Here is a 16,049-nt window from a genome sequence, read left to right as displayed (position 1 = left end):
CTTCAACCTGCTCAGCTCCTTCAACCTGCTCAAACCTCAGGAGTAGGGTCCACATGGTTTCTGTCCTCATACTTGTCCACAGCATCTAGTGGGTGTGACCTGGGTTACTCTATTTTGCCCCTGAGGACCTGTCCACAACTCAGGAGGGACTGGGGAACACACACAGCACTGGGCCTGAGCCCCTGTTACCAAGAGAAAGGAGGCTTTTGCCAAAGACTCTGAGGGGAGATAAATGCTGGGAGTGGACTCAGCTCTGGTCAGGACCCAAGCACCCAGCCCTCCTGGAGACGCTGTGTGAGCCGGGCCAGGCCTGCAGACAGCCCCTCCCCGCCGTCTCCAGCCAGGGTGGTGCTTGTGTGGGAAGGACTTTAAATCCAGCTGCCAGACCCCTGGCCGGGAGAGGCTGGGAGGACTGGCCACTATGCACGGCTCCTGCAGTCCACTGCTGCTGCTGCTGCTGGCCACCACTGTGAGTCCCACCGGCGCCCTCAGTGATGATGAGAAGCGCGCATTGGTGGAGCTGCACAACCTCTACCGGGCCCAGGTGTCCCCACCTGCTGCGGACATGCTGCATATGGTGAGTGTGGTGGCCAGGGGCCACTCACCTGCCGGGACTGACGGGGTGCTGGGCTGGGTCCCCCAATTCCTCCCACCCCCAAGCTGAAGCTATCTCCAAGACTCACCTCTCTGATCAGTGACAGAGACATTATGTAATTCACAGGTTCCCAGAAGCAGCCCCATTCTACAGATCAGGAAACTGAGGCTCAGAGGGACTTACTGCTCCCTCCAAGTCACACAGCTGGTAGAGCCAGGCCTGGGAGTCCCCAGCTTCCCACTCAATGGTCCCTTCCCCAGCACTTCCTAAAATGCTGATGCACCTCATAGGGGGGACATAGGAAATTCCTAACACCTTGGTGAAGATGGTCTTTCAGATGCCTTCCAAGGCAATGAGGAGAGGAAACAAGGGGAGTAGGAGGTCCTGGCATGAGGGTAGGAGGGATGTATAAGGAGGTGGGAGAGAACAGGAATCAGAAGCAGAGAAGGCTCAGCATTACACAGCTGCCATTCTGTCTCGGTCATACGACAAGACCTGCGATTTGGGGTGGGTCCCTTAACCTAGTAAGGACTGTCAGTTTTGCATCTGTAAAATGGGTCACCATTAGAGCTACATGGACTATATGGCAACAAGGACTGAATCTCCCAGATAGAACACTGATGGGGTCTGGGGATGAAATCTCAAGAAATATATGTATAGGAGGGCACATTTACATAAGGTTTAAAAATAGGTAAAAACTACTACTGCATACTTGTGGGGACACATGCAAATGTAGTAAAGATACAGGGCCATGCTTACAGGTGATAGAAGCCAGATTTGGGGTAGTGGTTACCTCTGTCGAGAGGGAGAGTTATTTGACAGTAGGGTTAGGATGGGATGTTTAGGTTCAAGATGAAAAGAGAGAAAGGGCGCCTGGGTGGCTCAGTTGGTTAAGTGACTGCCTTTGGCTCAGGTCATGATCCCAGGCTCCTGGGATCCAGCCCCACATCAGGCTCCCTGCTCAGTGGGGAGCCTGCTTCTCCCTCTCCCCCTCACGCCGCTCATACGCTCCCGCTCCTTCTCTCTCTCTCTCTCCCAGTCTCTCTTGCTCTCTCAAATAAATAGAATCTTTGAGGGGCGCCTGGGTGGCTCAGTCATTGAGCGTGTGCCTTCAGCTCAGGTCATGATCCTAGAGTCCTGGGATCGAGTCCCGCGTCGAGCTCTCTGCTCAGTGGGAAGCCTGCTTCTCCCTCTCCCTCTGCCTGCCTCTCTGTCTACTTGTGATCTCTCTCTGTCAAATAAATAAATAAAATCTTTTTTTAAAAAATAGAATCTTTGAAAAAAAGAGAGAGAGAGAATCAGAAATTTACCTCCTTCCTGCTCTCCCAGAGGGCTGAGCCAGCCCATCCTCTCCAGTGACCCTCGGGTGCCCTGGGAGGCTCAGGAACAAGGTCCAGGGATCCCATAGCTAGTGCCCCAGAGCAAGGTCACACCTGGGGGAATACAGCAGCGCGCCTGAGGGCCCAGGATTGGAGTTCCAGCAGTTCTGCTCAATTTGGCCAAGTGACTCTGGGTGGTTCCTTTTACCTTCTAAGGCTTCCATTTCCTGATCTAGCACTTGTGACTGGCAATCCCTGCCCTGAGGGTAGACAGAAAGATCAAGGAACGCCTCTAGAAATGCACTCAGCACCACCATTCAAGCCCTGTTGCCTGGCAACCAGGAACTACGGACAACAGACCCGTTGCACTGGATGCTGGTACCAGCTCTGCCAATAGCTCCCTGACTGAGGCCTGGAACACAGTGCTGAGCCTCAGTTTCCCCATTTGTAGGTCCCTGATGCCCTTCAGTCTTGTTGGCTGAGGCTGGGGTTACCCACCCAGGAGCTGCTTTGGGGACAGAGGTGGACCCTGGTGGTGAGGTGACATTCTGGGAAGCAGTTTGGATACTCAGGGGTTATGCTGCGGTCCGGTGGGAAGTGATGGGAGGAGGGGACAGACTGGGACACTGGGACAAATATGAACAAGCCTCAGCCTCAACCTCAGGAGTGGTAAATACAGAAACTGTGGGGCCAGGTGGCTTCATTCAAATCTTGATTCTACCATTTATTAGCTGCGTGTCCTTTGCTATGTTACTTAACCTCTCTGTGCCTCAGCTTCCTCATCTGTAAATTGAAGATGATGACAATATAGTAAGTCCCTTGTAGGTTGTGAGGGCTAAATGAGTGAATATGTAGAAAGCATTTAGAACAGTGTGTGGCATGCAGTAAGTATTACACAGTATTTGATTAACAAAAGAGGGAATGGATCCAGGGTAAGGCCGGTGGCAGTTATCATGAACTCTTTTCTCTCCCTTAGCTATCACATCTAATCGTCACCATCTTTACCTTCCAGAAGGTTCCATTTTCCTTGAATCCTACTCCCCCATCCTTGTCCCTAGATACAACTTTCATTACTTCTCCCAAGGACTCCTAGAAGAGCCTCTACCTGCTTCCTCAGCCTCTGGCCTCCACTGCCCAAAATGAACAATCCAATACACAGGCTTGACCTTGCTCAATACTCTTCAATGGCTCCCACTGGCTCCTGACAGCCTCAGGATAAAGCTCCAGCTTCTGAGAAGGCTCTCTCTATGTGTCTGGCCCCTGCTGATGGCTCCAGCCTCCTCTCCTGCTCAGTTTCTCCATCTATAACCTCAACAGCTTGTCCTTCCCCAGCCAAAACACTGTCTCTCACTTCTGTGCCTTTGCTCATGCTGTGCCTTCTGTTCCCTCCACTTGACTAATGCCGCCATTACATTAGCTTAGTGCCTCCTTCTCTGCCCTCAGGTTGGGCTAAATGGCCCTCCTCAGTGCCTCTACACCACCCATTGCAAATCTGTCACTGACCACATCGTGACCCAATCAGCAGTTTATGGCAATGTGAACTTGGGCTTCTCGGTCCTTTCTCTTAGCTCCAGGCTAGCACATTGCCCCGGACTGCTGAATGAGTGAGTGAATGAATGAACTTGTTTTCAGATAGTGACCATATGGCCAGTGTGGGTGGGTGCCGTGACTCTCAAAAATCCCTGTGGTTTCTGGAAGACTGAGAAGCCTTGAGACCCACAGAAATGACTCTGCTGGTGGGACTCCATGCATCCAGTCGGAATAGGAATCCAGCCAGGCTCTGTAGGGAGACTGCTTAAAGCAGAGTCTGTCTCAGTCATCAACAGCAGACAAATGTCTACTGAGCACCTGCTATGCGCCAGCACTGTGCCAGACACTGGGACCACATCACTGTCTTACCCCAAAGGAGCTCACGCTTCAGTCTGGAGCCCTGCAGGTCATCCCGGACCCCCCAATCCTAGTCCCCCACAGCCTGCTGCATTCCCACTCCCCAAACCCGCTTACTACCAGAGTCTAAGCAAACTGCAGGGAACAGGGACAAAACACCCAGGGAGGGAAAGAGATTCACCGCTGTCACAAAGTGGGGCGGTCCCAGCCCTATGTTCCCATCCGCACTCCCAGGCAGCTGTTCCCGAGAACCGTGTGTGGGTGAGGAGCCACACTATCCCTTCCTCTCACGGTCACCCAAGCTCCTGGCGCTCTGGAGGCTGTCTGGCTCCCACAGCTGGCTGGGCCGCCAGAGGGTGGAGCAAGAGTTGTTGCCAGGCCATCCATTTCTCTAGGAGAAGCCAAGGACAGAGCTTAATGGGATCCAGGCCTTTCTCATCAATCCTTTGTTAATCCTTCTTCCCACCCACACTGGGCCTGTCCTCCCAGCCAGGGACACACAGAACCTCAAAGGTCCCTTAACCTAACATGCTCCCTCCTGCTGCCTCACCTGAGGTCCCCCCTGGAGAACACTGCCTTTGGGAACTGACAGCTCCTTGAGACACCACACCTCTGAAAATAGGCCTCTTGGTGAGGGTCACGCGGAGACACAATCTTTTTGGGGAAAGGGTTTTTTAGCTGACAAGGGTTGAGAGCACCTGGGAGGGAAGCCTGGAAATGGTAAAGCCGTGGAGGCTGGGTGACCCCAAAGGGAGAGTGGGACCTGAGAGGGGAATGCTGGCCCCCCCAAGTCATATTTATGGTGTGTGTGGGTAAGGGGGTGGAGGATAGCAGGATAAATAATGCAGCCCTTGAACATCTCATTGGAAATTCTGGGGTCTTTAGAGCAGTCAGGTGGCCCTGGGAGGTAGGCAGGGCACAGCTGCCCTCCTTTCATATAGAGGGATATTAATATTAATTAATGATAACACTGTCACAAACATCATCTAATTTATTCTTCACGAAGCCCCATGAGAGTTCAGAAAGGTTAGGCAATCTGTCTAAAATCACACAGCCGGTAAATGGTCCCAAGTTTAGCCAACTCCATGGCCTGGGGTGGAACCCTCCCAGCATCCCCGCAGAAGCCCACCAGGAGCATAGGCCTATTCCTGATCATGGCCAAGAGTTACCCAGCAGGAAGGGAAGGTCTCCGGCCTCCAAAGGCCTCCAGGACACCTTTAAACTTCTTCTTTAATCCCCAGAGTCGGGGGCATTCCCACCTCCCTCTCCCACCCACCCCCACTGTCTCCACTGAGCCCGAGGCCAGGCGTTGCTCACCTCTCCGACCTGTCCCGCAGAGGTGGGACGAGGAGCTGGCTGCCTTCGCCAAGGACTACGCGCAGCAGTGCGTGTGGGGCCACAACAAGGAGCGCGGGCGGCGCGGCGAGAACCTGTTCGCCATCACGGAAGAGGGCATGGACGTGCCGCTGGCCATGGAGGAGTGGCACCACGAGCGCGAGCACTACAACCTCAGCGCGGCCACCTGCGACCAGGGCCAGATGTGCGGCCACTACACGCAGGTGCGTGCCCGCCGGGTGGGCGGGGCTACACAACTAGTGGGCGGGGCCGCACGAGCCGTGGGCGGGGTGGGCGGGGTGGGCGGGGTGGGGCAGGGGCTGCCTCTCCCTTTCCCCGCTCCAAGATCAGGCAGCCCCCACTCTAAGCCCCCGAGACCCTTCGTAGAAGTTTTGACAGGAGCTCCTGTGTTGTCCAGGCCTCTGACGAAGCCTGCTTCTCAAACTGCCTAAACGGTTTTCAGGTGACTCTGGAAGAAACACAATCGTTTGAAAATCTAGATGGCCTCTCTGGGCGTCATCCTACTGAAGGGGCCTGAGTTAGGTGTCGCAGAGCCAGTGTCGTGGATGATTATTGTGCTAGGCAATACTGACCGACCTCTAAGCGGTCCTGTCCTCCGGCCTCAAGCAGGACTGTGCCCCGCGGTAACTGCCCCCGACTTCTGGCTTCTCACTGTCCCTCTTCCGTCATTTCTCATGGTGTCTGCTTCTAACCTGCCAGGGACCGATATAGCAAATAGACAATTGTGTGTGTTTAAATTTTCTTCTGCTTTTAAAAGCCATGTGTAAAATAAGAGCAAATCGTCACCCAGTGAAGGTTTCAGGAAACCTTCGAGATCATTCTCTGCCCCTCCAAGTCACTTCTTGCTTATGTCAGGGTTCTCACTGCACTTTGAAAGTTGGAGTTCCAGATAAGAGATTCTGGGTGCGGGTGCTGTAGGGGTGTGTATACGTGTAGGGGAATTAACAGTAGTGTTATTGAATTCTTGTTCTTCTCCACCCAATGCTTATTGTTCAAACAATAACAGAACAATTTTTAAAAAAAAAGAAAAAGGAAGATCAACCTTCTTCCCACCCATATCCACCAATTCCACTTTCCAGTGCTTCTTTTGAGTGGTATTTTTAGTGCCAATCTTTGGGGAAGGAAATCTTGACATCATCCATCCAGATGAAGAAGTTGTGAGGGCCCAGCAGCCCTTCCCTGTCCCCTCCCCTCCATACCCTCCCACCTCTCACACCCACTGCCACCCCCAAAACACACACACACACACACACACACACACACACGTCCTCCTGCAAAGATTGCTGTCAGCGCCTGGCATGCTCAACAGTGGTGTATCCTCAGCTAACTTAAGCAGGGGAAAAAAAAAACAGTCTGGGGGATGTATGCAGAATTAGTTGCTGGAGCCAGATCTCACAACAAAAACTTGCCTCCGTTTGAGTGACTACTGAGCAGACCCGGCTAGAAATAGCAAGGAGAGTCTGCTGGTATCAGTCCATGGTGGTGCACAAAGGCTGCTTTGATTTTTAAATTTTATACTTAAGACAGAATTCGTTCTAGCAGGTAGGAGACCCAGACTTAGAAACAGCAGAGCAGACCCCTGCTCATTTGTGAAGCGGGAGGAAGTTCTATGTTCAAAATGGTTCCTTCTGTTCTCTTCCTTGGATTTTGTTTGTTGCTGATATCTAAGATTCTCTCGTTTGAGATTCATTCCTTTAGATATACCCCTTGTTTAAAATGCACAGGAAGTTGTAAAAAAAAAAAAAAAAAAGATTCGCAGGAGGAATTCATGAGGGTATATACAAAGGGAATTTTTTTTCAGAGAAAAGCCTGGTGAAATAGTGTGTGTGGTTCAGGACAAATTCTTCCCAAACCGCCTGTTCACAGTTGTGCCTGAAGCTCAGTGTCCTCAGAGACTTGGATCTGACAGGTTGTAGGGATCCTCCCCTCCCCACCCATACAAGACTGGTGTCCCACCCAGGCTAAACTGTTGGGTCTGCCCTTCTTCAGGTGGTCTGGGCCAAGACGGAGAGGATTGGCTGTGGCTCCCACTTCTGTGAGAAGCTCCAGGGTGTTGAGGAGATCAATATCCAGTTGCTGGTTTGCAACTATGAGCCCCCGTGAGTGCCCAGGGAGCCCTGCGGGTAGAGGATGGGCACAGCCAAGTGGAGGGTTGAGCTGGGCAGTCTAAGAATGTGGGAGGGGGCTAATCTGGGGCCTGAACCCCATACTCTTGGGGGAGCTGTGAGGGAATCGATGGGAATCTGCTCTCATCCGCCCGGCAAGCTAGTTGGGTGCAAGACCCAGGGGTACTTCCGACACAGGTATGTGTAGGAGGGATCGGGACAGGGGTTTGTAGGAACTGCCCCGCCCTCAGCATCGTCCTCGCCTCCCGCAGGGGGAACGTGAAGGGAAAGAGACCCTACCAGGAAGGGACTCCGTGCTCTCTATGTCCCTCTGGCTACCGCTGCGAGAACTCCCTCTGTGGTGAGTTGGGGGTGGGGTGGGGAGGAGTAGGAAGGGACTGCAAGGGACTTAGAGCCTCCAAGGACTCCCGGAGCCGGTGCACCGGCTGGGGCGAGGAAGGGAGAAGGGGGGGAAGGGAAGGGCTGGCGAGACTTGTCCCTCGGGGACCCTTTGCGGGCCCACTCTCTCCGAGTTCCCAAGCCCACTTCGCCTTCCTTGCGCAGTCACTTTGGCGCCCAGTCATTTAAAGTGACCGGATTTCAATCCTCGGAGCGAAGGGTAGAGGACAGAGGCCCTCAAGAGGCGGGCGAGGTGGGCGTGGCCAGAGGATAGGGCTCCCCCGGGGTGGGGGGGGCTAGTGGTGGGCGTGGCCAAGTGTCCTTAAAGGGGACAAGCAAGGGAAGCGGTAGACTTGATAGGCACAGGCATCTAGCTGGAGAGTCCCCTGAAAAAGTGGTTGTGTGAGTGCCGAGAGGAAGATTTGGACAAGGAGGTGGATAGAGAAGACATTGTTTTAATGCTACAATAAAATAACAACGTTATAATAAAATAATATTACCAATGAAGGATATAGTCGCTGGAGGGGATGTGTGTTTGCTTGTCATCGCAGGACATTTGGTCGCCTCGCCTTGACTGTGGTGGGGTGAGAAAGGTGGAGTTCCGCTATAGCACTAAGGCAGGGCCTTGTTTCTTGTCAGAACCCATCACAGACCCAGAAGAGGCTCAGGATTTGCCTCACCCGGTAACCGAGGCCCCAGCTTCCCAGGCAACCCAAGCTTCAGGCTCTAGGAAAAGCAGTGTCCCTTCTTTCCTGGCAACGGAAACTCCATCCTCCTTGGTAACAGAGGTCTCAGGCCCCCTGGCAACCACGGCTCTACCTGCTGCAGGAACCGAGGCCCCATCTTCCTTAGCAACGGAAGATTCCCTCTCCATGGCAACAGAGGCCTCACCTTCCTTAACAACTGAGGTCCCTTCCTCCTTGGCAACTCACAGCCTGTTCTCCCTGGATGAGGGGCCAGCTACCTTCCCCAAATCGACCCATGATCCCATATTCAAATTGGCAGACAAAGAGGCCAGCAGGACAATAGTGCCTTCCAAGAGCCCAGACAGTCCTCTGCACCCCAAGATGTTCTTGACAGGGACACGGGAGCCACTGCCCCACTCCCAGAAGGTGGGCAAGGCTGAGGCCGAGTTGCCTTCTTCCAGTGAGGTCTTGGCCTCAGTTTTTCCAGGCCAGGACAAGACAAGAGAGCTGCCAGCCACACTGGACCACATGGGAAACACTTCCTTCAAGTCCCCCAATGCCTCTGCCAGTGCTAAGGCTCTGGGTGGGCGCACCCTGGCTCTGCAGTCATCTTTGCCTGGTAAGGCATGTAGTGTCTTCCCACCTTCTCTCCTTGTCGCCAGAAGGTCATCATCCTGCCCCCAGCATCAGTGTTGTGGGCTGTACCCACTGAATAAGAGCTTCCTCCCTGGCTGCTGGGCCCCCACTTGCACGCCTGGCAGGGAAGGTGGGAGGTCAGGCAGAACTGTGTCCATGCTGAGACAAAGCCTCTCCCTCCCTACAGGTGCAGAGCCTAGTGTCAATTCAGGGCTGAACTCGGGCCCTGGTCACATCGGGGGCCCCCTTCTGGGACTGCTGTTGCTACCTTCCCTGGTGCTGGCTGGAATCTTCTGAAGGAGTCACCACTCAAAGGCAAGGGCTGGTGGGGAGACCCTGGCCTCATGCCCATTCTGGATCATCTCTTCTCCAAGTAAGAGGCCACAGTTTCCTGGGCAGGTCCTGCTCTGTGGCCCAGGAGCCCCCCCTTGACCCCAGCTTCTGGCCAGACTCCAGGCCAGTGACCTCGTCCCCTCAGGAGGACTCTGTAATACCCACTCCTGGCACTGCCCCAGGAGTGCCTCTGCCTCTGTGGAGGTCCAGGCCTCAGCTAGCTGCAGATTGTTCTGGGCAGTGTTCCTGCGGCCACCTGTGCTCAATCTCCAGTAGTCCTGTGGCCGTGGTTTTGCTCTTCCAGGATCAGAAGATCTCAGTGCTTCCCTGAAACCCTTTGATCCCTCCTCGTCCCCTGGCTTCTTCCTTAAGCCATCGGAGTCTGGGGCTGTTCCCAGGAGTACCTCCTGCCTTCCCAGGCTGAAGAGGTCAGCTGTCCTCCCCATCGTCTCCCCACCACCCTGCCTCTCCACCAAAGATGCTTCTTGGCTGAAGGCCCTCTGGATGGGCAAGGCTGCAGGGCCTGTGCCTCGTCTGCAGACACACTGTGGGGGCACGAGGCCGGCCACCTGGCCCAGACCCCTCCTGCCCCTCCCATCTCATTCCCTGGGTGGGTGGGGATTCAGGGGAGATCCCTGCCTACCAGGCTTGGGACTCTGCCTCTGCAGGTAGCTGGTTCTCCCTGAGTGCCCCCTCCCCCTACTTGCTGGTGTAGCTGGGGAGGGGGGTTATGAGGGGCAGAAGGACAAGCTCCAACTGAATGGCGTTCTACATGGAGGCAGCGGGGGTGGGGGGGCAGGCAAGGACCAGGGAAGGGAAGCAGTCCCTGACTCCCGAATAAAGCCTCTGGAAGCGTACTGAGTGTCTATGCTTATGAAGACTGGTGGGTGAAGGGGGGCTCTTGGAGAGGCCCTGAAGAGGTTCCCTTCTAGCCCCCAGCACCTGCTCCATCTTCTACCCACCTCCTCTCCCTACACCCTCCACCTAGTCCTTTGGGGCAACTTTCTTTTCCTTCCTCTAAACTGACCCCCTCCCCAACTCAAATCTTTAGGCAGCCAGCAGGAAAGAGTGAGGGCCAAGGGCTGACTCCCCCATCTCCAGGGGTCACCGGTGGAGGCTTCGTTGGGTTTTAGACCCCAAATCAAGGAGAGGCACACAGCCTTTTTACAGGGTGCTGCTGCCCAGGCCCAGCCAGAGACTTCACCAGCCCTGGGCGCTTGGAGGTGTCCCGAGGAAGGGTTCTGGAGTCCCAGACACACTCCCCTAGGGGAGCACAGGACTGTGCAGGGTGCTGCAGGGTGGGAAAGCACCAGTGTGTGTCTGTGTGTGTGAGCGTGTGTGTGTGTACACGCGTGTAGGGTTAGCAACAGTAGGTGACTGAGGGTGGGCAGCTTGCGACCGAGGTGGGGCTGGTGGGGATGGGCAGAGTGACAGTCTCCAGGTCAAAGCTGGAATGGGAGCAAACAGGAAGCTTGCAAGTCAGGGTGTGTGTGTGTGTGTGTGTGTGTGTGTGTGTGTGTGTGTGTGTGACATAACGTATTAAGAGACAACCTAATGATATAAATTAGGATATAACTCATGTAAAATTCACCCATTTAAAGTGTACCATTCAATGGTTTTTAGGATGGCGCAAGCACCAGTAGTCAGTTTTAGAACATTCCAACACCCGAAAAGAAACCCCATCCCCATTAGCAGCCCCTCTCTGTTCCCCCTCCACCCCAAGCCCGAAACAACCACTAGTCTAGTGTCTCTACGGAGTTGTGTGTTCTGACATGTTGTATAAATGGGATCATACAGTAGGCAGCCTTTTCTGCCTGGCTTCTTTCACTTAGCATAATCTTTTCTAGATTTATCCATTAGGTAGCACATGACAGTACTTTATTCCTTATTCCCTTGTATAGAATACATTTTATTTATCCATTTGTCAGTATCATAGGGTAACGGTCACTCTGTGGTGAACATTTTTTTAGAACTGCCACACTTCTTTCCAAAGTGGCTGCACCATTGCACATGTGCACCAGCAACGAACGAAGGTTTCCATTTCTCCACATCTTCGCCAACACTCATTATCTGTCTTCTTAAAATTACAGCCATCCTAGTTGAGTGTGAAGTAGTATCTCATTGTGCTTTTTGATTTTCATTTCCCTGATGGCTAACGATGCCAAGCGCATCTTTCCACGTGCTTTTTTACTGGCCTTGTCTATGGAGAGAGGTCTATTCAAGTCTTTTGCCCATTTTTTAAAAAATATTTTATTTAATTAATTAATTAATTTTATTTTATTTTTTTAAAAGATTTTATTTATTTATTTGACAGAGATCACAAGTAGGCAGAGAGGCAGGCAGAGAGAGGAGGAAGCAGGCTCAATGCCAGGACCCTGAGATCATGACCTGAGCCGGAGGCAGAGGCTTTAACCCACTGAGCCACCCAGGTGCCCCTTTTTGCCCATTTTTTAACTGGGATACTTGTCTTATTGTTATGAGTTGCAGGAATTCTTTATGTAGTCTAAATACAAGTCCCTTATCAGATATGTAATTTTAAAACATTTTCTCATTCTGTGAGTTGTCTTCTCTATTTTTCTTTAGGATATCCTCTGAACGCAGTCTTCAATTTTGATGATATCCAATTTATTTGTTCTTTTGTTACCGTGCTTTTTGGTGTTACATCTAAGAAACCATTGCCCGATCTGAGGTCACAGAGATTTGAGCCTATGCTTTTTCTAAGAGTTTTATAATAGTTTCATTTCTTGTCTTTATGCCTTTGATCCATTCTTAGTTGATTTTCATATGCGGTGTTAGGTGGTTGCCCAAGTTCATTTTTTTTTTTTTAAGATTTTATTTATTTATTTGACACACAGAGAGAGATCACAAGTAGGCAGAGAGGCAGGCAGAGAGAGAGGAGGAAGGAGGCTACCCGCTGAGCAGAAAGCCCGATGCGGGGCTCGATCCCAGGACCCTGAGACCATGAACTGAGCCGAAGGCAGAGGCTTTAAACCACTGAGCCACTCAGGCACCCCCCCCAAATTCATTCTTAATGCATGTGAATATCCAGTTGTCCAAGAACTTTTTGTTGAAGGTGATTCTTCCTCCATTCACTTGTCTTGTTTCCTTTGTCCACAATCAATTGACCTTAAATGTCAAAGTTTACTTCTGGACTCTCAATCCTGTCCCATTGATCTCTATGTCTATCTTATGCCAGGATCACACCATCTTGATTATCGTAACTTTGTAGGGCATTTTGAAATTGTGAAGTGTGTGTCCTCCAATTTTGTTCTTCTTTTTCAACATTGTTTAGGTTATTTTGGATCCCTTGAATTTCCATTTGAATTTTAGTGCCAGCTTGTCAAATTTCTGCAAAGAAGTCAGCTGAGATTTTGACAGGAAACTATGTATTCTGCCACCTAGGTCTTCCAGTCCATTAACAAGGGTTATCTTTCCATTTATTTAGGTCCTTATTTTTGTTTAACAATATTCTGTAGTTTTCAAGGTATAAACTGTGTGGGCTTTTTGTTATATTTGTTCATATTTTATTTTTGATGCGATTATAAATGAAATTGTTTTATTAATTTTATTCTTTGTTCATCTGTGAATGTAAAGTATGATTGATTTTTATGTATCAATTTTATATTCTATGCCCTTTCTGAGTTCATTTATTAGTTACAACAGTATTTTTAGTGGATTCTTTAGGATTTTTTTTTTTTTTAAAGATTTTATTTATTTATTTGACAGAGAGAGATCACAAGTAGAGAGGCAGGCAGAGAGAGAGAGAGAGTGAGAGAGGGAAGCAGGCTCCCTGCTGAGCAGAGAGCCTGATGCGGGACTTGATCCCAGGACCCTGAGATCATGACCTGAGCCGAAGGCAGCGGCTTAACCCACTGAGCCACCCAGGCGCCCCTTCTTTAGGATTTTTTAAAAAACATTATTTATTTGAGAGAGAGAGAGAATGAGCAGGGAGGAGGGGCAGAGGGAGAGAGAGAAGCAGGCTCCCCGCTGAGCAGGGAGACCCATATGGGGTTCGATCCCAGGACCCTGAGAGCATTACCTGAGCCAAAGGCAGAAGCTTAACTGAGCCACCCAGGTGCCCCAGAATTTTCTATCTACAAGATCATGTCATCTGCAGAAATAGTTTTACTTCTACCTTTCTAACCCTGATAACTTTTATTTCATTTTCTTGCCTGACTGCCCTGGCTGGACCCTCCAGGACAATGCTGAGCAATGGCAAGAGCAGACATCCTTGTCTTGCTCTTGATCTTAGAGGGAAAAAATCAGGATGTTCATCATTCAGTCTAATGTTAATTATGGGTCTTTTGGAGATGCCATTTATCTGGGTGAGGAAGTTATATTCTTAGGTTTTTGAATGTTGTTGTCATGAAGGAGTGTTGAATTTTGTTGAATACTTTTTCTGTGTCTATTGAGATGGTCATACGCTTTTGCTTCTTCTTCTTCTAAGTATAGAGAGTATGATGTTTTTCAGAGGATGACCCAACTTACGATCCTGAGCACCGGGGTCCCTCCCTTCCTGGGCCTGTATTCTCAAGCTAGCCCTAGGTCATGTGAGGGAGTCAGGTGAGGCTGCCTCTGAGTGGAGCAGGCCAGAGATGGGCCAAAACATGGGCCAAACCCATCTTTTCTGGTTTTGGGGTGAGCTCTGCTTGCCTCCTGAAAAGCAAGAGCATCTGTGGCCAATCTTCAGGACACCGTCACATGAAGAGAACCCACCTAAGACCAGAAGCAGGGACCTCTTTGGAAGTTCATTTTTGGGGAAACAAGACATGGTGTCCCATGTCTTGTTGTCAGGCAAGGCTGTGACAAATGGGCAGAGAGGGGACGTGTCAGCACAAGCCCATGGTAATTAGGAGGGCACGTTCAGAGGGGAGGGTGGCTGGCACTTCGAGGCTTCAAGGACCACAGTGGGGAGCACTCTGCTCCAGCACTCTGCCACACAGCTCTCAGGCATCTGGGGACTGGCAAAGCAACAACGGCTACACTAGGACCCAGCAAAGGCCACCACTACCAACGCAGGCTTCACCACAGGGGGCCCCAAAAGGCCTACCAAAGGACTCCCTAGCTTTGTCCATCAGAATTGCTTTTTCCAGGAGGAGTGGATGGAGACTAATTGCCCATGAGGACATTCCCACTCCTGTCACCCCTCCTTTTGCTGACGGCTCAGCTCCCTTCCTACCCCAGTCCAACTCCATCTCCTTTCTCAGCTAAAAACCCTGCCACTCTAGTTTCCAGGACTTGACAGTGAAATACCAGGTGCTCCAACGGTAGGTGAGACCTCAGCCCTCAAACACAGAAGGGTCTGGCAAAGGGGGCATTTAACACGCACAATAACCACATCTGTATATTGACCTGAAAAACATTAAGGGTAAAACCTATACTTTGCTCAACTAAAAACTGAGACAGAGCATCAAAGGGATTTTCTCGCCATTTCTGGTTCTGGTTCTCGCCGTTCTGATTCGCAAGTCCCCAGGGACAACTTGGCAGCAGCACTGGTTCTCCTCAGAGTGACCTGCCACACCCACACATGGCCCACTCTTGACCAGAGGTGGCCTCTCCAAATGTCTGAGGGGATGGCTGTCAGAGGGGCCCTTCAGCGCCAGCCCAGCTCACGTTCCAGAGTGCCCTACATCTGGGGGGACCACAGGAAGGAATCAATGGAAAAAATAGGATTCGAGGGCAGAGGAACAGGAAGAAAAGTTGCCCCACCCCCCACCAGTGGTCAGTGCTGGGGGAAAACCACAGTGGGCTGAAGAAAGGTCACATGCTGGGAGACAGACATGCCTCTGAAAGGCCTTCCTTCTCTAAAGAAATGGTGCCAGCCAGGCCCGGCCCGCTCACCTAGCTCACCTGTGCTCCCTCCTTCCCTTGGCGATTCAGCCATCTGAAGTGAGAATGGGACCTCAGAGGCCTCAACCAGTGGTCCCTCACAGGACGCCCACAAAGGCATGCTCCTGTACCCCCGGGGAACAAGGATACACAAAGGAAACTGCCCTCAAGTCAATGGCTACTAGGGCCCCTGGGGAAAACTGGTTCAGCCAAAGCATCTGGGGGGGGGGCTTCCCTGGGGGTGACCCAGCCCAAAGTCACCAGATCCCCCCAGCTCTCCGAAACCACTCCCCTAGAGCAAGGGCAGAGAAACACTCGGGGAACCCAGCTGGACCCCAACTGGTACTCAGACCCCATCAGATGGAAAACCAGAGGTCCCCAGAGGAGTTCCATCTGTAAGTTCTGCTGGTTTTACAAACCTGGGTGTTGGGCAGAAGCAAATTAAGGGAGCTGTGCCTTTTCCAGAGAAGGCAGAGCTCAGTCTTTGGCTGGGCCCAATCTCCCCCTTCTGCTGTAACCCCACGACCACCATGCCAAACAACTCTTGGCACAACCTGAGACTGTCATGGGCAAGCGGGGCTGAGCCAAGAGGGGTGCGGGGAGAACTTTCTGACGCCAGGAGGGGTGTGGGTGGAAGTTTCTGATGCATGGGAGGGCATCACAGGCACTGCCTTCCTGCTCGTAGGCCTATGCCCTCGCTGTTGCTCTGTAACCTGGCACCTTGACCTTGTCTGATTCACGGGATCCTCCAATGGCCTCCCCCACGGCTGATCTATGCCAAGGCCCAGCACTTCTCATCCCCAGGCTAAGCCACTTGTGAACCCTTCTCACACAAGCACAGGGGCTGAGGAGGACCCCGCAGACAGCTGCTATGGTCATAAAAATAACACGCTCCCCACCAAAC

General features: G+C 51.9%; 1 protein-coding gene across 1 annotated transcript; it reads left to right on the top strand.

The window, feature by feature from the left end:
• Nucleotides 1-403: 403 nt before the first annotated feature.
• On the top strand, nt 404-9,603 carry LOC111147666 (peptidase inhibitor 16). The gene is made up of 6 exons (XM_022503871.1): nt 404-577; nt 5,139-5,360; nt 7,147-7,256; nt 7,535-7,623; nt 8,301-8,966; nt 9,171-9,603. Exons 1-6 carry the CDS (start codon nt 422-424, stop codon nt 9,278-9,280), a joined length of 1,353 nt encoding a protein of 450 aa, XP_022359579.1. The 5' UTR covers nt 404-421; the 3' UTR covers nt 9,281-9,603.
• The last annotated feature ends 6,446 nt before the right edge of the window (nt 9,604-16,049 follow it).

Source organism: Enhydra lutris, unplaced genomic scaffold (genome assembly GCF_002288905.1).
Source record: "Enhydra lutris kenyoni isolate GAN:26980312 unplaced genomic scaffold, ASM228890v2 scaffoldscaffold17, whole genome shotgun sequence".
NCBI lineage: Eukaryota > Metazoa > Chordata > Mammalia > Carnivora > Mustelidae > Enhydra > Enhydra lutris.
This window is presented reverse-complemented; position numbering and strand designations above follow the sequence as displayed.